At 40.6% G+C, this 22,124-nt stretch overlaps 1 protein-coding gene across 8 annotated transcripts; it reads left to right on the forward strand.

The window, feature by feature from the left end:
• The first annotated feature begins 969 nt into the window (after positions 1-969).
• On the forward strand, positions 970-21,801 carry bbx (BBX high mobility group box domain containing). Of its 8 annotated transcripts, none has more exons than XM_076750775.1 (16): positions 981-1,113; positions 2,479-2,556; positions 5,050-5,221; positions 5,318-5,575; positions 8,059-8,263; positions 8,350-8,417; positions 8,706-8,780; positions 9,430-9,510; positions 10,758-10,823; positions 11,409-12,267; positions 12,393-12,525; positions 13,518-13,669; positions 13,872-13,961; positions 14,374-14,568; positions 15,690-15,882; positions 17,356-21,801. In XM_076750775.1, exons 3-16 carry the CDS (start codon positions 5,063-5,065, stop codon positions 17,432-17,434), a joined length of 2,613 nt encoding a protein of 870 aa, XP_076606890.1. In that variant the 5' UTR covers positions 981-1,113; positions 2,479-2,556; positions 5,050-5,062; the 3' UTR covers positions 17,435-21,801. The 8 variants fall into 8 exon arrangements, with proteins under 8 accessions (XP_076606891.1, XP_076606893.1, XP_076606890.1 ...); XM_076750779.1 differs by having other exon boundaries at positions 5,321-5,575; XM_076750776.1 differs by lacking the exon at positions 2,479-2,556 and having other exon boundaries at positions 970-1,113.
• Positions 21,802-22,124: the final 323 nt, after the last annotated feature.

Genomic DNA, 22,124 nt, shown 5'->3' on the forward strand with positions numbered 1-22,124 from the left:
GTTTCTACACCATTGTCACGTTAGACAGAATAACAAAGGTAACTTCCGGTTTACTTGATGACTATAAAGGTAGTGTCTTGAATTCATGCTGGATGCACGTAATATTTCATGCAGATATGTTATTTCCAGTGTTTCATATTATCTTAATATACGTTTTCACGGACAGACTAACAGCGTATAGTGTGTGCAACATTAATACCTGTGGCTGGAATTAAGAAAAAAAAGGGCTCCAAACCCCAAGGGTCTCATTTGTTTGTTTTTGGTACTTAGAGATTTGTTACAAATGTTGCACATTTTAGTACAGCGGTTGATATTGTGCTAGAATAATATAAGTCCTAGGCGAGCCAGGTAGTAGTTTTCCAGCATGGTAGTACTGATCTCTGGGAATGTAATGAAGCGATCATGTTTAGTTCTATGTGTAGTTTGAACATGGAGGCAATAGGGCCATCAGGGGCCAATGGCAGTTTCTTGTCCAGCGTCCCTCAAAGGGTAATCCGATCATATTTATGCCGTATTTATTTATTTAGCCATAGTAGCATATGCTCCGTTGATGTTCTCATCCTCCATTTACCTTATTTTTATTTTGCATGTTATTATACTCTTTAAGATTATATTTACTTAAGTTTTATTTTGTGTGTGTGTTATGCATCTAATGCATTATATTTCTTATGTAAAGCACTCAAAATTTTCCAAATATTTAGATAAAATTGCCTAACCATGCCAAAATAATTGCAATACTTGCGTGTTTGTTTGGGACGTAAGAGAACTGCTGTGGTAAAATACATTAAGGTTGTGGGACAATTTATTATTGAGCTTCACATCATGTACTGTATAGTCTAATTAATGTGTAATAACCATCATATCAAAACTCAAGTTTCACTTGAAAGTTGGTAACAGAATTAGAGTTTCATCGCTCGACCTGCAAAAGTTCTTATTTTGGTGACAAATCGCCTTGCTTCCGGTCTCCTTGTGCCGTAATTGAGTGGACTTGATGCAGCTGTGTTTAGTAACGTTACAGTCAGTGCTGAACTGTTATGATGTGTCAATAAGTTAAAAAGGTGGACGGCACCAATGATGAGAGGGCCCCCCCGCTACCTGAGCAGGATATTAGAGGTATGTTGAGACATTAAGGGAACGTTCATGACAGAGAACTTGTGCTTTTATTGATGTTCCGTTCAAACCCGGTCGCTATTTTCTCTGCCTCTCAGTCAGTCACTCTGAAAAATTGTCATTATCGCTGCTGTGGACATGATGTCCGCCTGCTGCTTTTCCCCCTTTGAATTTGTTTGTTTCCCCGCGACATTTCATTGACAAACAGTGTTGTGACGCCTGAGCCTGCCCTGCTGTCACTGTTACTGGGTGACTTAAATATGTATCCGCTGCTGTTTGAAATGGCCGAGTGAAATACACGGTAAAGCAACTGTTTCTCAGTGAGGTGGTATGCCCCCCCCCCCCCCCATCTTCCTATCCGCATCAAACACACAAACCTGCGTTCTGTGTAAACGAACAGTTGCAACAGCACAAACAAGTATTGTGATCACATTTCAGCCTGTGGGGTTTGTCAGCAGCTCCACAACAAGCTCGAAGTGTTTCGGGCACCATGGCACGTTAAAACCGTGACACGTCCAGTTAGCAGGCTGGAGAGCTAGCAAGCTAACTAGCTACTTTTATTCCTAGTAACAGTGCTAGAAAATGGAGCTACTGCCCGGTAAAACACTGCCCACAGATGCGTGTGCCTGGACAGAAAATCCCCAGTTTAATTAATCACTGTGGATGTTTTTCCCTCGGAGTGGGAGACATTTCGACGACATTGTCATCGGAGAGTTTGACAGGAGTGAAATATCCCCACTACTGTACTGTACTTGGGTTTTCTCCTCCAAACCAAAGCAAGATGGACTCTCATTCGGCTTGTCTGTCTTGTCAGAGCTCAGATCGACATTTTGCACGGAGATGAAAATGTGTGCTAAGAGGTAGGAGCACACGAGGAAGGCAAATAGATCGTTTATTCGCCTTCCTCTCAGATTTCGTGCTGTTATTGTGTGTGCGAAGCTCGACACAGGAGCTCAAGACTTCACTCCCAAGACAGACTGTCCGATCGGGCATCAGCAGTTTTACCTGAGATCACAAGCAAACCTCTGCGCAGCAAAACGCTCTGTGAAACGGTGCCTGCTTCATTCACACCGTCTAATGCCGTGTGAAATGCATCCAGTGGTCGCAGGATTTTGGCCTACATGTTTTGGTTTTGGCGACAAGGGCGGATCGACTGCACGATTGAAGTGATCGGTAATCAGATCAGACAAAATGTCCCACCGTACTTTGAAGCTGATGAGGTCTTGTGCTTTGCAGTGTCACTCACTAATGCTCAATTAAAGTTGCTTTGCACACATTTTTCCTGCAGCCGAGCTCATGCTGTTGGAAAATTGTTGCAGAGATAACAGTGAAACGCATGACTGAGAGCAGTGTCTTGTATTTTTATAGGTCATCGTCATTGCATGACAAAGGCTGTGGCAGATTCATCTTCATCACTCATACAGCATTTCCATAGTTTTTTCTTCAGTAAGTATCCCTGTTTTCCACTCAGCATCCATACATACAAAGAATATGGTCATTCAATCATTCACTCATTGATTGCTAATTGCATTGGTGTCATGTTTACTAGACATCCTGAATAAGTGCAAACATGTTGAGAAGCCAATGGAGGAAAATAGACATGCTTGATTATCAGCGTTCAGTAATTCAGTTGCATTAACATGTGCTGCAGCTCAAAGACAACATGGCTGTGACCGGCTGCATGTTTCTGAGACAGCTCCCTCATGGTTTTGTTAGACAGGCCCAATGTGACACAAGGCGAGGTGCAAAGTTACTTTTCTTCACTTACTTACATTGTGACATTGTTGTGCTGAATTGTTTCTAATAAGTCTAACATGATTACAAGAAGCTAAATAGTGCGAGGGTCAAAGATACACTGTCCATACAGCCAATCCAATGATTGCTCTACGGTGTGCCGATAATGATCATGATGAAGTCTTCGGTTCTCACAATTCTTCATTGAAATGTTTCCTCTGAAATGTAGTCAGATGAGAGAATAAAGGAAATATTTCACTGATAAATCACATTACAGAACTAAACGAACACCCCGCAGCAGTTTTTTTTAGGTCTGAAGCTAACTGACCGCTTTGTTTTGTGACTGTGTTATCTTCTTCAAAGGAAAGCGCTCAGAAAGGGCATTTTGTTGTTGCAGCTCTTATAGTGACTAATAACTGAAGAGCTTGTTGCCCATTGGTCAACAGCAATGACTAGCAGAAGCTTATTTCCCCCGTACTCCTTTTGTTTGATTCACATCATTAGTTGTGTGATGGTTTCTTCCCTCTCGTTGGGTCACAGCTGGGCCCTGTAGTGGAGGTCTTTGCTTAAATTGAAACAGTGCAAAATGGAACTAATGATGTTCTTACTAACAGAATAAGGTAAAAACAAAGTTATGGGCTGTCAGTTGCTGCCTACTGCACCACATTCACCCTCCGACATTTTACTTGTGAGTCCAAATTCTCAGTGTGAAATGAATGCTCTAAATAGTTCCCTCAAAAATTCCAACAATGCAACAAAAATGCAGCGTTGGATACAGTACTGTTTGCCAACAGTCCCGCAATTTAATAAAGCCTGTTACATGTGAAAATCACAGTGGTGTGACACTTCACCCGTCTGTGATGATGCAAAATGATGATGATTTGTCAGTGTCTGAAAAGTCAGGGTCACTGTTTTCCCCCTCAGTGATGTCACACGGAAACCTCCAGCTCCAGACACAGTGCAGCTCACAAATCTTGAACTAGTGAGTAAGAAAATAATTAGAAACATCCTTGTTGTAATGATGAATGAAGTCAGTCTGGACCACCGTGTAATTTAATATTCACTGGTAACAATTCTTCTCATTGATATCTCTGCTCTGTAACCTTGTGGACCATGATATGGTCTTGGGTGCTACCCGTCAGTCACTACCAAGCCCACCAGCTCTAGACGACCATCCTTTGCAGCTCTGTTTCATGTTACTCATGGGTGCCACAGCAGGGAGGGATCCTTCAAGGCAAGTTAAGAGAGAAAATTAGCCGAGTAAATTAAGGCTAATGAAATGATGGTCAGTCGGGGGACAATTTGGCTTCTTCACTTGCTCCCTTGCTCATGTTAAATTAAACCAAATATAGACAGAAGCTGCAATTCAGAGGTTTAAAGAGACTTTTATCGTAGCTTGAAATCAAGGCCTCTTTCATTATACCACAATTTGTTTCTGACACATACAGTCTTAAGTCACTAGTTAGTTTCCAGTATTTGCAGTGCTGTGTAGTGAGTATTGATCATTTTAAGGTTCCCACTCTAACTTTAAGAATATGTAAAATGAAATTAGTTTTAGTTAGTTGGTTAAATATTATTTCTGTTTATTATCATTATTATTGCTGGTATAACAGTGTTACTTGGTTGAGCTAGCGTAGTATACAATCTAAGCATGTATACTATGAGCAGTACATAATACACCATGTAACAATCCAGTTGCCCAAGTTTTTTTTCTGTCATTCTTTGCCATGAGACCGAAGGAGCAAAAACTCAAACCACACCAGACCTTTTTAAAGTCCAGATAAATGGTACACGTGTTGAAATAGGACATGCTGATGTACTGTATGTGTTGATAAGAATCGGGGCACATGTCTTACAGTATGTGTTCATACAACCTAAGTTCATCATGATCCCCAGAAGTTAAAAAAAATCTGCAAATATCACAATGACATAGAGAAATCAGTGAACTAAGTAGGGGTTGAGTTCAATTTTTAAATGATATCAGTCACAGCAAAAGTTGAGTACTAATATTCAAACCTGCTTTAAGCCATTAAATGTTCTGGCCTGGTCACGCACATTGCCAGCAGCTATTGTCAACCTTGCAGTTAAAACCTACAACACTAACTATTTTGGCAGCAGGTGTGTGTGCTTCCATTGGAGAACATTAGTAATGATGCGTGTTGTGTGGACACATGTTCTCATGTTCCCAATCTGTTGTTTTTTTAGGTGCGGTAGTACCATGAAGGGTGGAGGAAGGGGCAAGGAGCCACCTGTTGCAGGGGAGGTCACTTGCAAGCGCCCCAAACGCAAATGTCTGCAGTGGCACCCACTTCTCTCCAAAAAGGCTCTGGATTTCTCTGAGGAGGAAGAAGAGGAGGATGAAGAGGAGCTGGAGAAGGTGCGTGTGTTTGATGGTCAAACAGGTCATTCAATCACCTGTTCATGTGACAGAAAACATGGTACAGCGGTGCATCTAATTGTTTATGACTTTCAGCAGCCGGTGCTGTGTGGTGAGGAGCAGGGGTCGCAGGTGCAGTGTGGAGGCACAGCAGAAGAAGTAGAGGAGGACTCGAGTGAACAGCGGGCACGGCGGCCAATGAATGCCTTCCTCCTCTTCTGCAAACGCCACCGTTCCCTGGTGCGGCAGGAGCACCCTCGCCTGGACAACCGTGGGGCCACTAAGATCCTGGCTGACTGGTGGGCTGTGCTTGAGCCCAAAGAGAAGCAGAAATACACTGACATGGCCAAGGAGGTGAGACTGTGGTGACTCTTACACCTGTACTCATATTATGTCCAACTCTGTCAGTACTGTTGCATCAAAGTGACTTGCCAGTTTGGTACATTCACTTATTTAAGCTGGAGCTGGTGCAGCTTTGGTAGTGACAAACTCCTGGACTGTCTCATACTACTACTACGACTTTAGTACTGTTGTTAAAAAAAAAAAAAGTGAAGTATTGCTCTGAAGAGAGAGAGACGTCAAAGTGAGAGAGAACGTCCTGCTGCACAGTCATCCTGTTTTTAAGTCAGCAGTCAGAAGTCCATCTCATTCTAACTCTGATCTGCATTTAAAGACTTTCATTTACTTGCAGGGCTGCACAATATTGGGAGAAAAAGGACACTGATATCTTTTTTTTTTCCTCTGCTGTATGTTGCAACATGAAAAAATACAGGCAGTTTCTCCAGATACTTGCATTGTGTTATTCCTGGACAGAGACCATTAACAATCATCGTTGTCACCAGCTGGGTGCTTTAAAGGTCTGTCCTCCTCTCACAAAACAAAATCATCCCTCAAACTTCTACCGCACTTGGTTCAGCCCTCTGCCCCCCTCCAGAAATCAGCTTGGACTCCTCCATTTTTGGTTTGTCATATGCGACTGTGACACTGACATGGACAAGTAGAGAGAGAGTAGATGGAGAGGTATTTGGGGAAAAACAACACATTTCATAATGAACTTAACAAATAGACTTGTATGTCATAGTTGTGTTATTTACATGTTATCTATCATTTCTAACAATGTTTAAATGAATGCTTAGTCTGCGTGGTGGAAGATGAACAGACATCCTGGTGCAGCTGAAATTCAAACAGATTTATCTGTATGCTGGCAGGGTGGACCAGCCGAGTGACAGGAGCTTTTTAACTTTTAAGCAGCTCCAGGAATAGTTGCCGCTGATAATGGGAATACATGCATGCATGTAACTGAATGCCTGCCTCAAGCATCCGACATATTCTGTGATGGTAGCCATGTTGCATGCATGTTCACAGGCAGGTGATCTGCACACTCTGCACGGCAAGTGATCGGTTCACTCTGTGCTCTGTGAAAGGCTGCACTTAGATCAGTTAATCAAACAGCCAAAACAGGCAGTTCTCAGGCTGTGGTAGGCGACTAGTTGAGCCTGCTTTGGTTCTTTGATAAACTGATGAGCTGCACCCTCTTCAGCAGAGCAAGAACCCTCAAATCATACCAAATTATGTCATATTAGTCAGAGTTTTCTTGTAGATTAGTCATGGAAAATAAAAATTTTGAGAGTTTTCGTTTTCTGTCAAGTCACAAAAAAGTTGGAGCATGACGTGTTTGAGTTAATTTGCCTGTTTTGAAATTGGTCGTTGTGGACTATTGAGCATTGCAATGTCGATGCTGAAACAATATATCATGCAACTCTAGTTACTTTCCATTCCCAATAGGAATAGTTCACATTAACCTGTGATCAAAACCAGGCAGGCAGGTCAAAACAAGCAAACTTATTCGAAATGGGGTCAGGCAGAGAGGCAGAAGTCTGAGGGCCGGGCAGGGAAGTCATGCAGGCTCCGTCAGGCAGACCAAAAGGCTGGACTGCTCAGATGGAAGCACAATAGATCTGGCCGTGAATGAGTGCAAAGTCTAGTATATACACTGCAGGACTGATGAGGGAAAGTGGGAACAGGTGAGCAGGTGGGCAGGGACAGTCAGGTGATGGGAAAGGTAGGGACGGGGTCACTGCAGGCCAGGAGAGAGTGGCTGCATCTGAAATGAGAGGAGAGTCAGTATGTGGCAGGGAAATACAGAAGATGAGAGAATGAATGACTCAAGTTGGCTGGAGTTGTGACAGGTTGGCATACATGTTAAAGGGTGGTATGGACTTTGAGCAGCTCATGAACTCCCTTGATGATAGAGGTGATATCACATCAAAGAGAAGAATCACCTCAAACAATCGGCTTTAAAGGCCCAGGAAACCTGTTTTTTTTTTTTTTTCATGAGAAATTTAAGGATTGTGTTTTTTCTCTGAAGACAATCTTAAGTTTATGCACTGCGTAGTGCCTCAGAAATGTGTATGATGGAATGTAAAAGTTGTCTGTATTGAGCACTGCTTTTTCTAACAGCTCTACTATGCAATGCATCACATTTGATGGATGCGGAAATTACAATCATGCAACGCTACACCTGTCAGTGATGATGCAAAATGACAGTTATTCATGAAAACTCCCTGTATGATAGACACTGTTGAATGTCTGTTATATGGGCAGTAGTGAATGAGAGAGCGAGTTCATATGCAGCTAAATGACAGTTGGTGGGTTGTTTGTTGCCAGGCCACTGTCAATATATTTGATTGTTAAGCTCTGAAAAATAATACCTAAGGTGGTTTTTTCCTTGATGGGTCATCAGTGTTTCATGTTGTAGAGAATCACTTTCATTTAGTTTTGATGATTTGATACTATGGTGTTGCTTGTAACCACAATGATTCTGGATGTTCTTTCAGTACAAGGATGCCTTTATGAAGGCAAATCCGGGCTACAAGTGGTGTCCCACCACCAGCAAACCAGTCAAAAGCCCTTCCTGCCAGCCAGTCAGCAACCCCCGCAAAAAAGTTTGGTCCTTCTCTTCCAACTCAGCCAAGGACTCCACCACTGCCAAAAAAGTGCCCAAAACTGACAGCATGCCACAGTTAAACTTTGCCATGGCAGGTGTGTATAATACAAGAGCGTCAGTTCAGTGAGAACATGACAAAGTGAAGGATTGTTTTTTTGTAACTGCTGTCATTCTTTGTCAGATCCTACAAAGATGGGAGGCCTTAGCATGCTGCTGTTAGCGGGGGAACATGCCCTCACAAACAGAGAGGTAGGTCATTGTTGCAGGCCGCCAATGTGTGCATTCATGTAATGTACCAGCTGTCCAATAGATGGCCTCAAAGATTAATCACTGATGTTTCCTTCCAAATCTTCACTACGTAATCTTATATTAGTCCAGACAGGCATGGATATAAACTGCAACTTGACTAGTTGGTGGAGGCAAACAACCACAAGGCAACCACAAGTTTTACATATATGCTTTTGAATTTAGAGAGATTTTTATTATTTTGATTTTATTTAACAGGCCGACTAACACCAGCTTTGTTTCCCTCTCCAGATCCCCTCCAGCACTAAACCTAGTTTACCTGACACAGCTGGTGAAGGGAGCTCCTTTCCAGGGGATGAGGAAGAGGTGTGTTCTGAGACTGGATTTCTCTTCCCATATTCTCTGTACATTTTAGAACAGATACTAGAGGTTGTATTGTGTCTGGAAAGCACATCACTGATGTGGTCAGGCAATGTGGAGATATGTGATAACAGTAAGATAACAGTATCTGTGAAGACCTGTGCTATGCACATCACCATTTACAAACAACATATTAGTAACTGAGTACATCCTTAAGTACAATTTTGACATTACTTTCCTCGAGTATTTCCATATTATGAAATGATGACTTTGGTTACTTTGTACATTCAGATTATGAATGCAACATATAATCATCATCAGTATATAGAGTAGTTAGATTTAGTCCCACCTTTACCAGCTGAAACATTAAAGTGATTCTCACATGTTAACGCATCAATGATGAGACTCTAACAATACAATATATGTTATTGTGAAATGAGCCATTCTGTATAATGAGAGCTTTTACCTTTGGTCATTTCAAATGAATGCATTGTATATATGCATCAATTGCACACTTTTGTTCATATATGCTTTCCTCAGTTTCCCCAAGATTTATCAGAAGATTTGGATTTTGATTGGCCGAATCCACTTTAACACTGATAATAAATAACTTAGAGCAGAACTGACTTTTTTCTCGCCCTGTTTCAATCTACAGATGTTGTCTGGGACAATACCGAACAGAGTGCCTGACGTTACTGAAAGCAGGGTCAAGTCTGCCTTTTCTCCACTGGCAGAGGTAGGACTGGAATTCAATTCAAAAATGATGTGCCAGTTATCAGAACTCACTTATTTCTACCATATCTATATCTAACCTTTCTCATCACTGTGGTTCATGACAGTATTGTGAATAAGCATGGATGACTTAAAAATATTGCTGACATTCAAAGCTGCTCTGTAGACCTTTTTGACAGCAGACAAACCTGCACCACTCAGGGCCTGCACCGCAAAGTGAGATCACTGCTTTATCCAGCTGTCTTTGGGTTGAACTCATGTTTTTCAGTATCATGAAGATGGCTAACTTTTAGCTGGGGTGGATCACCATGGTGACCTATGCTACATGGCTAACTTGCTCAAGAGTAGTTCTTTCCAGAGGATCAGATCACAACCTGACATGGATGAAAGAGTTTACAATAAAGTGACAAGCAAAACAGAGCAAGAGATTTTTTTCATAGAAATAGTTTACAAATTGTTCTGTTTGTCTCCACGTTCCATGCTTCTTTTCTGGTTTTAACACAGATCTTCTAAGTAATGCAACCACATACCACAAAATGCATATCACACAATTAAATACATCGTGGCAATTATAGCTGCATATTAATTGTACAAGTACTCTGTCACTGCTGCTCAGAATAACTTGAGATGACTTGGAAATAAAAAGTATAGCCTGTGTTGTCTCTTGACAGGAAAATAATCCACACACTGTTAATTAGCTCCTGTGATTATGAATGGAACCTTTCAATGAGATGACCCTGATCAGGAATGAGCTCGTCTCTCTGCTCCTCTCAACAGTGTTGCATGACTTTCAGCTTTTTGCTTCATTGTTGTTCACATCAGACAAAAAGCAAAATTATTATAAGCCTTGCTTTTAATAATTTGAACAGTATTTCTTGTGTTTCTCTTGCTTCTTATTCTATTCATGTGACCATATTGTTTACATTTCACCTTGTTGAGCAGCACGTTTTGCACTTTTTTTTACTATAACCACATCCTCCAGCAGGTGTCAGTGTTTCATCTCATATATTAAGTACTTCATTCACGGCTCTGATGATGTCGCTTGTAATTCCCAACTCTGCCTCTGTCACATGAATGTGCTCACAGCCCGACTGTGGTACAGGCCCTTGGTTTAATCTTTCCTACAATAACAATTAACATGGTGGAATTTGTTGTAGAAAGTAAATGTTGTTGAATGACATTAACATCTGCAGGAAATTCAGTGTGATTTCATAGAAAACGCAGGAACAAACCATGTTACTGTGTTCACAGTCATCTCTCTCTACGGCACCTGAAGGAAAACCGTGCAGACAGTCTGCTCTCTTCCAGCTTGCTGAGGTAAGACAGTTTGCACATGCAAATCATCTTAAACAACACAGTGCAGCTTTATGTAACAACCTGTAAGAATGGTCAGCTATGAAAACATCTGATTAATGTTATTGGACTGGAACATCAGTTATCTTTGTCATCAGTTATCTCTCACATTAGAGATTGGCAGATTGTAGAAATGTGCCAAAGCTGGACAAAAGTCACCTTGTTACTGAGAGCGCTCGTGGAGAAAGAGCTAGAACTAGAAAACAGTGTTAGCTTAAAGAAAGCATAGATGTTTTTTTACATTCAGTGATGGAACGTCCTCATTATGACATTTGTTCCCTTGACTTCATACACATTTCCATCCTCTTATCCATTTACTCAACACTAAATTTTACAGTTCAAAAAGCAGCCGTGTACTGCAGTTGATTTAACAATGTACGGTGACATAGAGACATTACTAGAAAAAATAAGTGGATTATAGATAGAAATTTCTCATCAATTTAGAAAAAAACTATAGAAATGAAATGTAGAGATATATTATTAGAAGTTTAGACTTATCATTTTATTATCACTTGTTTGACTTGGGTTTTTTTTGTCGTATTTGATAAGATGTGCTTGGCGTCTGAAGCTGGAAAGATGGACACCGTCGTATCTCAGCCTGAACACAGCTCCTCTACAGCCTCTCTCCAGCCACCTACAGTCAAGCCAGAGATCAAGGAGGAGAAAGCAGACAGTGATGACTGTCCTCCCTCCTCTCACACATCAGCCCTCCTACCTTTGCTCTCCTCTGTCACTTCTACCTCCACTGACGCCATTCCCCCACAACTCAGCAGCCAAAATGCACGTGTCAAAAACAAGAGCAAGAAAAAAGAGGTGGCCAAGTCAAGTGATAACGATGAGATCCCCTGTTCAGCAAAGAAGATCGTCAAGAAGTGTAACCATGCAGAATCAAACGTGGACAGTGTCTTCAGTACGATTGATGCAGTGGCCAAAGGGGCCTGGAAGGACACAGAAGAGAAGCCCAATAAGAAGATCCAGAGCAGTCATAGTGGTGGAAACTCTAGTGTGTCCAAAAAGAAGAGTAAGCCCAAAGTCAAGACCTGTGTCAAAGACAAAGAGGAGGAGATGGAAGACGACAGTGGGCAGTGTGGGCAGCACAGTTCCTTTGAGGTGGAGATGAAGGAAGAGGTGACTGACGTTAGTCCCAAGACAGAAGTAGAAGAGGCAACTATAGGAAGCACAGACCTTCAGGGCAGCACGGCAGAACCCCCCCACTCCCCCCATAGCCCCCCACCTGAGAAGCTCAAGGAGGAGGACAAGGGGAAGGAAAGGTCGAGTGATGGGACCTGTGAGTCCAACACAGAGAACCGTGGCTCCAGGAAATCAGAGCGGAGTTGCAAAGGCGCCTTATATAAAACCCTTGTTTCTGAGGGGATGCTGACTTCACTGAGAGCCAACATTGACCGAGGTATGCATTTTCATTCAAAGGCAAACTGATGAATGAGTGTATAATCCTGTCTGTGCATGTTATCTGGTTCATACATATTAATGACTGATCTTTTTCCTTTGCTCTAAATTGTTGCACATGTGCAGGTAAAAGAGGTGCTTTCCGTGCTTCTGATCATGATGCAAACTGGAGTGACGACAGCTGGACGGTTTCTCAGATGGGACCTAATAACCCCAAGAAGCTGAAAAAGTCCAAGTCCAAAGATGAATCTTCACACGGGTGAGTCATGTCTCCTGGTCCTCTCAGTGTAGCGTATAGTACGATGGTCCAGAGTAATGCTAGAATGGGTCATTTTTAGCATTCTTCCCTTTGGTTTTCACACATTACAACACGCTAACGTGCTGGTGGAGTCTGTGTTTTTGTGTTTTCAGCTGAACTAGACCAGAGAATATTTGGTAAAAACAGGTGATGCTGAGTTGCCCTTATTGTTCTCTGTGAAGTTTGCTGGAAGTGATGTAATGCAGCCCTGATGCATTTTATGCAGAGTTGGAGTGAGCACTGTGCCAGACTCTGTAAAAAATAGCCTTTTAAATGCTTTATCACTCGTCATCAACCCATCATATGGTGACATGGGGGCATTATTTTCCTTTTAATGAAAACTCAACGCTTGGCATTTGCTCCTGGTGTTCTTCACCACTTTCCAAGGAAATAAAAGGAGTAACCATCTTTAAAAAATGATTTGTTTACTTCTTTTAAGTGCTGTGTCCTGGATCTAATTTATTCCAATGTGAGGAATGGGTCACTGATTTTGAAAACAAACTGAAAAATATTTGGAGAAGTGACTACTAAATATTCAAAGAAACTTCATTTGAGAACGGCTCCTTGGCCTCCACCCCAAGGAGAAACACTGCTCTGTGTACTTTCTATTAAAACCCCCATTTCAGATTCAAGTTGGGACCCTGTGTGAAACAAAAATAAAAACAGAATGCTATCATTTACAAATGAACTGTGTTTAGCAGCAGTTTTCCAAAGTGTTCCTCAGTCCATGTAGTAACATCATCAATATAGTCATGTGTTCACAGAGTGGTGAACCTCGCTCCAGGATGCCCCTTTCATACCCAATCATGATACTATCACCTGTTACCAATGAACCTGTTTACCTGTGGAATGTTCCAAACAGTTCCAATCTTAATTTAATAGTGTTACAGCTATTCACAGAAGCTATTGATGATATGCTCTCAACTCTGTAAACTCTGAACTTTCCTTCTCAGCCTAGGAAAACTGGAGGAGGAGTTTGAAAGGAAGTTTAACAGCCTGCCACAGTATAGCCCAATGACATTTGATAAGAAGGGGACTGCTGTCACAAAGAAGAAGAAGACTGACAGCTCCACTGTCCAAGAGGAAGTCTGCAAAGCTGGAAAAGGTAAGAACACATTTAAAGGTCTGTTCATGTAATAAACACAATGACTGTTCTTTAATATCCTCATCTCATCCATGGCCCCCTCGCACCTCTTTGTAGAGTCATGTTTTCAGGACCAGTTCTCTCTTTGTTAAAACAAAAACATTTGGACTCCATAACATAGCGTTTCCATGCTCTTTTTTTCTTTGTTTTTTTGCTATATCAGGGCCATCTCCATCTCAGAAAAAGACTTCATTCCACAAGATTGTTAGGAAGCACAAACACAAAAAGGAGAAACCAGGTGCAGTGGACAAAGGTGAACTAGAATGTTGATATTTGTGCATTATAAAAAAGGGATGGGAACATTTCCAGAGGTTTTGAACAGATTCCTCTAACAGTGACCTGTTACCACGTTTTCTATGCAATGTCTAGTTAATCGCTGAACTACCCAAAAGAATAGTCTTCACTGAGATTTAAAAATGTTTGTACTGTGTAATATAACTTATGTTTCATGCTCACATGTTTCAACTTTAGTTATTTCTATTGTCAAGAAAAGGAAATATTCATAAAAGGTATATATTTATTAGGGATTAGCTGTTGAGGCCTATGTGCAAACAGTACACTTTGATCTGGTTAAATCACAGTGATACTAAACAAATGCATAAAGCCTTGCCCATATGCCAAGGTCAAATCATTTACATCTATTCTAAACCTTTTCTCTACAACAGTGGTACAGAGTGATTCCGGCATGCTGGATTCAGCTTCAAAAGCCAAATCATGTGCCCCTGTTGCCATAATGTGCCCAGATGTGCAGGGCTCCACTAGTATGGAGATGCTAGTTGGTAGCCAGAAGAGGAAGGCGAGGAAGACCAAGATCACACACTTGGTGCGCACAGCTGATGGCAGTGTTTCTCCAGTGGAGGGTGAGTGACGAATGGTTGATTGATTGATTGATTGATTGATCAGTAAGTGTGGGATTACGAAGATCTGTCTCTATCTGTATGTTATCTAAAGAGTCTAAAGTGTCATCCAGAATAACCACTGCATGTCAAAATGAGACATGTTTGTGCTTTAAATGAAACTTGTTCCTCCATAATTTGTCTCATTGAATTTATGGAATCAGTTGTTAGTTACATTCTCGTATTTCTGTTTCACTACTCAACCATTTCACTCTTCCTTTATGAGCTGTATTTTAAGCATATTTATGTAAAGAACAGCTTTCAGTTTACTTTGGGTATGACGTGGAGAGACGTTCTAGGCTAATTTTACAGTAATGGGAAGGAATCAAGAACTGAGAGTACACCAGCTAGAGACAAACTAGCTAGACTAGAAACAAATGTCAAACAGCCCAAAGAGGAAGTACTTTCGACCAATCATAAAGAGCACAGGCTTGCTTCACAACAGCTTACAGAGCATTAGAATTTTGTCTAGACTATTTAAAATCTATGCATAAATTTAAAATGAACCAGCCACAACCACACAGAATGCAAACACAGATTAATGCATTTATATCGTGCCTTACACGTCTTACCTACCACTGAAAGCTCTTTACAACACAAGCCAGTATTCACCCATTCACACACACGCATACACACACACACACACACACACACACACACACACACACACACACACACACGCATCCACGCACACACTTGTGGCAGAGGCAACCATGCAAGGTGCCACCTGCTCATCAGGAGCATCAACCATTTACATGTGCACTCACACACCAGTGGCACAGCATCCGGAGCAATTTGCCCACTGAAACAAATCAGTATTTCTGATATTAAACTTACAATATGCATGTTTGCTTGTCATTTCTTTGTTTGGGTGGGAGGTGACTGAAAGTACTCTGTAAGTCACTTTCAATACTCAATGAAGTAAATAGATCCTAATTATAAAAATGTTTGTAGGTAGTTACTACGAAGAGTTATATTTCTTAGAATGGCACACACTGAAAATACTAACATTTTAAGTTCCTGTTTCACAGATCTGAAAGTTTTGTTTTATGTTTTTTTTTTGTTTTGGTTTTTTTTTGTTACAGAGGACAAAACTAGGGACCTGAACCAGGAACAGGATAAGAAGCCATTACCCCAACAGAATTTATGCAATGATAAAGGGTGCTACAGTAAACCCACAGAAGAGGAAGCAGAGAGGAGCACTGTACCGCAAGAGCTACCTGCTTTCTTCAGCCTGGCAGCCCTCGCTGAAGTAGCTGCCATGGAAAACGTTCACAGGTAGAAACACACGATTAGAACATATGCTATGGCCAATATAATGTGTGCTTTTCATCTGATCTTTTTCACTTTAATGTTAAGTGATTTATAGGCTGTAGAAATATTTAGCAAAATTCTATTGGCAATATTTGGCTTATAGTTTATAAAGGTTTTTCTGATGAGCACAGGCTGGAGCTCATTTTGTGGATTCTACACCTGTTATTGTTACTCTTTTGGTAAGACTTTTTTATCCTCTCAAGGTCATTTTTTCAGGAAGACAGAAATTGTGTTTCTACCATTTCTGCCATTTAGTTTCTGTCTTTGTTCCTTTCTGCTTTAGAAGTAGAAAAAACATCTGCCTCACTCAGTTGTGAAATTGGCCATGTCACATATCAGATCCTTTATATTGGGTCTCATGCAGGAACATGTCACGTGCAGGTATTCTGTTTTTCTTCACAAGGGGAGAAGGGCTTATTTGATTTGATAATCATAATGCCACATTCTGAATGAATTTGAGTGTGATAACCTGTACAGTACTCTGTAGTTGAAAGTTGAAGAGCTACCTCACTCTAACAGTCTTTATCCAGGTATCTGCCTTCAGCCCGTATTCAGACCTACTGACAAATGTTGAACAAGTAGCCTTATATGGCAGTTTGTCAGATTTCATCATTGGTATAGTTGAATGACCCCAAACTTGTGGCATTCATCAGGCTGAAACAAGCAATTTATAAAGTTTGTGCAGGTAAAATGTTGACTGAATCCGACATGGAACACTCAAAACAATGAGTCAGAGAAAAGTAAGTGAGTTTGAGGATAAGATTATGTATGCATCAGGACAAGTTCTTGCACGCGATGCATTGTCAGTCCTCATCATGTAATGTATATAGTCTATAAAACAGCACCTTTCTCAATTTAAGTTAATAAGAAGTTAGTGCACATCAGTTCTAACAAAGAAGACAGCAGGCTTATACTTTTAAATAAAGCCTTGTGCAGTTTCCCTATACTCTTTAAAGGTCCCATTTTGTAGAAATTGAGATTTGTGTGTGTTTTGGGATTATAAAGCAGGTCTAGGTAATATATAAATACTGTGAAAGTATCAAAACGCTCAATCCACCAAGAAATGCACACAGCCCGTAATCAGAGATGGTGTCTTAAATGAGCCATCAGGGCTTCTGTAAGGTTGTGATGTCACAACTATAAAGTCACTGCCCTCAGCTGTGCCACCACCATGGCCACGGGTGCTAAAACACCAGCAAAGCAGATGCAGAAGAGAGAGAGCTGGCCAATCAGAGCAGATTAGGCTTTTCAGCAGGGGGGTCTATTTCTGACAGAGGATGAGTGGAGGTGCTGCAGCAATGGACGGTGGGAGAAAAGCATGTAGCCATTTTCTAGTAGACACCAAAAAAAGAAGTATGAACCTGAAAATGAACATAATATGGGATCTTTAATTTCATGTGAACACACTCATAAGACTTCTTAAATGTCCTGTTTCAGAGGCCAGAGAGGCTTGGCTGAGAGTCAGAAGAAAGAGCTTGCCCAGACTCCAGTCCTCATCTCCTGCGCTGATCAGTGAAACTCTGTTGCTGTTACGAGAAGCCACAACATGGACTTTGGCAGTGGAGCTTTACTCTCCTCAGTGGTAACCCCACGCTAAAGGGAGACTTGATCAGGAAGCTTTGGACAGACTCCACCTTCCCCTTGTGGTGAATTTGCTTGAGCTTGGGTTCATGTTGGAGGAAAGAGACCCTCTCCTCCTCCTTGCTCCTCACTATCTCAGTGTTCCCCGAAGCCTTCCTTTGGTTTGAGGGAGGATGCCTTTCTGAACTCCTCTCACCCCCCTTAGATCCTCTGTTTAGGGCCTGTGGAAGAACCAAGCTGTCCCCCAGTGCATGGCTTCCCTTATAGAGACGGTTGTCATGGGTTTATCGTACACCGTTTTGTCAAGTAGAGGCCATTTTTAAGGTCTTGCGATTTAAAAATAGCATTTTAGGTAGGGACAAAAACCCAACACTGCATTGGTTTTATAGATGAACACAGCTTTCTGTTACCTTTTTACCTCACACACACGCCTACTGAAGAGTTCCCTCCACCTCTGGTAGAATACCTCTGTATTTGAATAGCTCTTATCCCTTCCATTCCTTCCAGCTTCAACCCAAAAGAACTTTAACCAGGGTAAATGATCATGATGGATATAATTCCATTACCAACTACTTGCTTAGTGTTTCCCTGTGGTACACTAATGTGGTGTACTCCAACTGCGAAGAAATCATGGTTGAGTATTTGATATGTACGTTAAGATAATGCTACTGTAAAACAGTATGTGTTAGCTAGAAATAATCATATTAGACTGAATGTGTAAGAGTAGACCTGTGCATCCCTTGCATCTGAACTAGAGCTGACTATAGCTGAGGGTGTTTGTTTGTCCTTTTTATCCTTAGGCAGGAGGTTCACAGAGTCCCTGTCAGGCTTATGAGACAGTAGGTTGGCTTAAAAACTGCTTCTTGTGATGAGGAGGTTGTGTGAAAGTAATTCAAATATAGCCTTAACCCTCCCACATAGACCTGCTTTGCAAGGGCGTAGGTTTGCATGTGTCCCGACCAATATTTTGGGAGGTCAGAGTCATTTGCATTATGTTTGGAGTTTAGTCATATTACAGCCCTGGTTCCAAAAAAATGTAAGGTTAAATGAGTGAATTTTAGTTTCAGGATGAAAAAATTAGCCCCTTGCAATTTTAGCAGCCCCCTCAGTCACTTCATCCTGGCGGGGAGGGGAGTTGGGGGGGGAACTTGCGGTTTTGCCACCACAAAGCCCTCAACCAGTCCTAAAGTCAGTGTAGACATAAATTTTGAAATGCAGTTTTTGTCAATACTTGATCTTATTGCAGTTTGCGTAGCAATTAGAAAGGTTAATTCCTTGTGTGCAACTTATTTCATGGAATAGGTGGTGTTTTTTTTTTTTTTTCCCGTTTGTTTGGTTATTACGTAAACACTGCACTAATTTGTAGCTGAAGTTTGAGTTGCTCTTGGAAGTGTAGTTAAATGCCTTGTCTCCATTGGTCACAGTGTTCTTACACCATAGCTTCTCAACTGGGTCTTCAGGGTCCTTTGGACCCACAAGCCCCAACGTAAAAGATGTGGACTTTGTCAGTCTAAATGGATCATTTGTTCTATTAAATTGTTCTGTGCTACATCTCTAATAAAATGAGCAATTTAGGGAAGAAAAAAAAACAATTCACAAGTAAAATATTGACTTTATTGATTTAACGTGTCAAATCAGACCACACTCTGCTGAGGTTCCTCTCAGAGCTAATGGAGACAAGGCATTAGATCATGATTTCCCCTTTGTTTCCTACTGGCCTTTTGAGATTTTATTGCCAAGTAATGGTCTACTCAGAGGTCACATGTAACCATGTTTTGATTTTTAGAAATATTTATATTTAGATGCAACTTTGTGTTTTTGCTTTGTAATATTTGGTCAGAATCATTCCATTTCCATGCGTCTGTCTTGGCCATACTTTTGTTTACAGTTTTTCAGCTGTAGTAGTGAGGAAAAATAAGGATGGATGCAGTTAAACTGCAGGTTTGTTGTCTTCCCAAGGGTTGGTGGAACCTGGAAGAGGTGCCACAGGCTAATGGAGGTTAACTGAGAGCTACACAGACTCCCCAGCAATACCCCTCAGCTCCTTACTCAGCAGCCTTTTGCTCCTCTGTGTAGACCAATACTTCATTTATCACATTTTAGATTCAGTCACATCTAAAATTTTAATAGCTTTTTGATTGCTAATTGATGATTCTTCTGTTGAGTGTGTGCATTTATGATGTCCTTTTAACTAGGCCCTCTTTATAAACTTAAATGTTTTTTTCCTGAGGTCAAGTTTACTGGATCAAGAATGTTGTCTAAATAGATCAAGCTCATAGGTGATGAATGCATCTATGCTTACCTGATAAGCAACCAGGCACTGAGATAAAATGCACCATCTCTAGACAATGAACTTGCCTTTTCACCTCTGGAGGTGTGTACTTGACTGCGACTGCATCACCATTTCTTGGATATGTGTTATGATGTGTTCAGAGTGCTTTTGGATACTTAGTGACTGGACAGACAAATAAGAAGTGAATGAGTCTTAGAGAACTCGTACATCTTGAAATAGTATTTTTCCTAAATCAAGGCATTGTTACGTGGTAATAATGTTTGGCTTATGTAGGCCCTTGTGTGCAAATAGCGCAGTACATGCAACAAATCTATAATTCCTCTCTAAATTTGTCCTTAAAATCTAACAGTCTAACAGCAGACATTTCCCAGTTAAGCTTTAGGGAACCACAGTATGCATTACGATAATCCTATTAATAAACGGTATTTCTATTTTTTCAGATATGAGAAAAGTTACATCAAGGATGATATCATCCGAGCAGTAAACTGTATAGTTCTTCCACTGGTGGACATCAGTGTGGTTCTTTGCAAAGACAAAGAAATTGTCTTCCCCCAAAACAGAGATATATTTGCTTATAGCAAGTGAGTTTATTGACATTTGCCAAAGAAAAGGGAAAGGTATATTGAAATGGAAGTCCTTTTTTTCCTTTTTTTTTTTCCTTTTTTTTTAAGAAAAGAAATCTAGTATAACAGTTGCACTGCATTTTCTAGGTGTGTAAATCTTCAGGTAACTATCAGCACAATTCATCCTGTGTATCTAATAGGATTTCCTTGGTAAAAGAGCCCAGAGTTGGAATGAAGTGCAACAAAAGGGCACCATTTAATGCCTCTTTTAATATACAGTATTTGCACCTTATGACCCAAACCAAAATATCATGGTCTTTGAAGAAGATATATAATTTTTACCCACTCTATTGAAATTATGCATTTTAACTATTATATATTATGCGAGGATCCAGTCAATAACAAATCCACACATCTACCAAACAGCCATAATACTGTAATTTCACCTTACCCTCACTTTTCTATCTAGAAAATGCTTCTATAAAGTTCCTATATTAGTTACCTAAATGACTATAATACCCTTTTGTGCTAGTACTGTCTTCTTGAATGTAATCATTTTGTACCTGTATTTTTCTAATTCAGTCTTGATTGTACTGTATGTATGCTATGATGGTATACTGTTCCTTAGGTGCATACTGTAGTTCGTTACAACCAACAGTTCTCATGACAGGATAGCTGCTGCGCTGCGAACTCAATGGAAATGTGTGGAGGTTTTAAGTCCAAAGGACTTTCTGTACCGTGTGAGCATCCATGAGAATGGTAACTGAGAGATTCTTGCATTTTGAGAGGTAGGACGATAGCTTTCCCTGGTTTGCTACTTCTTTTTTCCTTTGCAGTAAAAGTGAAAGTCTGTTCAGGACAGTTTATAAAATGGGGACATTCCTGCAATCAGATAGAACAATTGAATGCTTGAGTTTCAACTTATTTATTACTGTTCCTTTTTATAGGTCTAGCTGAATAAAAAACAATAAAATATACAACAGAATATGCATCCATTTATACATGAACGTGCATAAGATTATCTACCCTTTACTGGAATGTAGATCATGGCTTCCTTCTGTTTTTGTTTTTTTGTTTCTTTTTTTCTTTTTTTTTTTGGTGAAGAGGTTCTGCCAGATCTTTAAAGTCTCTTTCCTCTGATAGTTTGTACAACATGTGCTTAATCTAATTTATGTTATTGGTAATCATCATGACAGATGTGATTTTTTTTTTTTTTGATTGTTGCAGCCCAGTTGTTAAATGCAGCCTTGCCTTACTGGAACCCCTGCTTAGTGAGGGATCCCTCAGCCACCCACCCACCCACCCTCCATGCCCCACCCCACCCACAATTCATATGTCATAACACTGTTTGCTGATGCAACTATTATTCCTTTTACACTTTCTGCTGACACAACTATTACTTCTTGAACACCTATTAAAATAACATCTATTACATCTGTGTGAAAAGATTGTGTTGTTTATACTTGTTTGTTCAGCACATGGCTCTGCTCATTGATCAGTAATATGGACCTACAGTTGGACAGGACATGGATTATTATTCCTCACAGGGTTATGATGGCGTGCAAGTGAAGGTCTCAAATGGTAGAACAAGGCTAGCACATCAGATTCACATGAACTGCAACAGTGATTTAAAGAAAATAACATTTTGATCACCTAATCCATACAATCAAAAATCATTTAATATGTATTTATGTCTTACCATGGAAACAACAAAGTTCTCATTTATACATGTGTGGATGTTTTGTGTAGTTCTGTTTATTCAGTTTGTT

Source organism: Chaetodon auriga, chromosome 15 (assembly GCF_051107435.1).
Source record: "Chaetodon auriga isolate fChaAug3 chromosome 15, fChaAug3.hap1, whole genome shotgun sequence".
NCBI classification, from domain to species: domain Eukaryota; kingdom Metazoa; phylum Chordata; class Actinopteri; order Chaetodontiformes; family Chaetodontidae; genus Chaetodon; species Chaetodon auriga.

Bases quoted from the DNA above. Each gene is read 5' to 3' on its own strand.
- bbx (XM_076750772.1), top strand. From the start codon at position 1,951: ATGAAAATGTGTGCTAAGAG. The intron at 1,971-5,049 runs GTAGGAGCACAC...TTGTTTTTTTAG, and splicing joins ATGAAAATGTGTGCTAAGAG to GTGCGGTAGTACCATGAAGG. The intron at 8,781-9,429 runs GTGTGTTCTGAG...TTCAATCTACAG, and splicing joins TTCCAGGGGATGAGGAAGAG to ATGTTGTCTGGGACAATACC.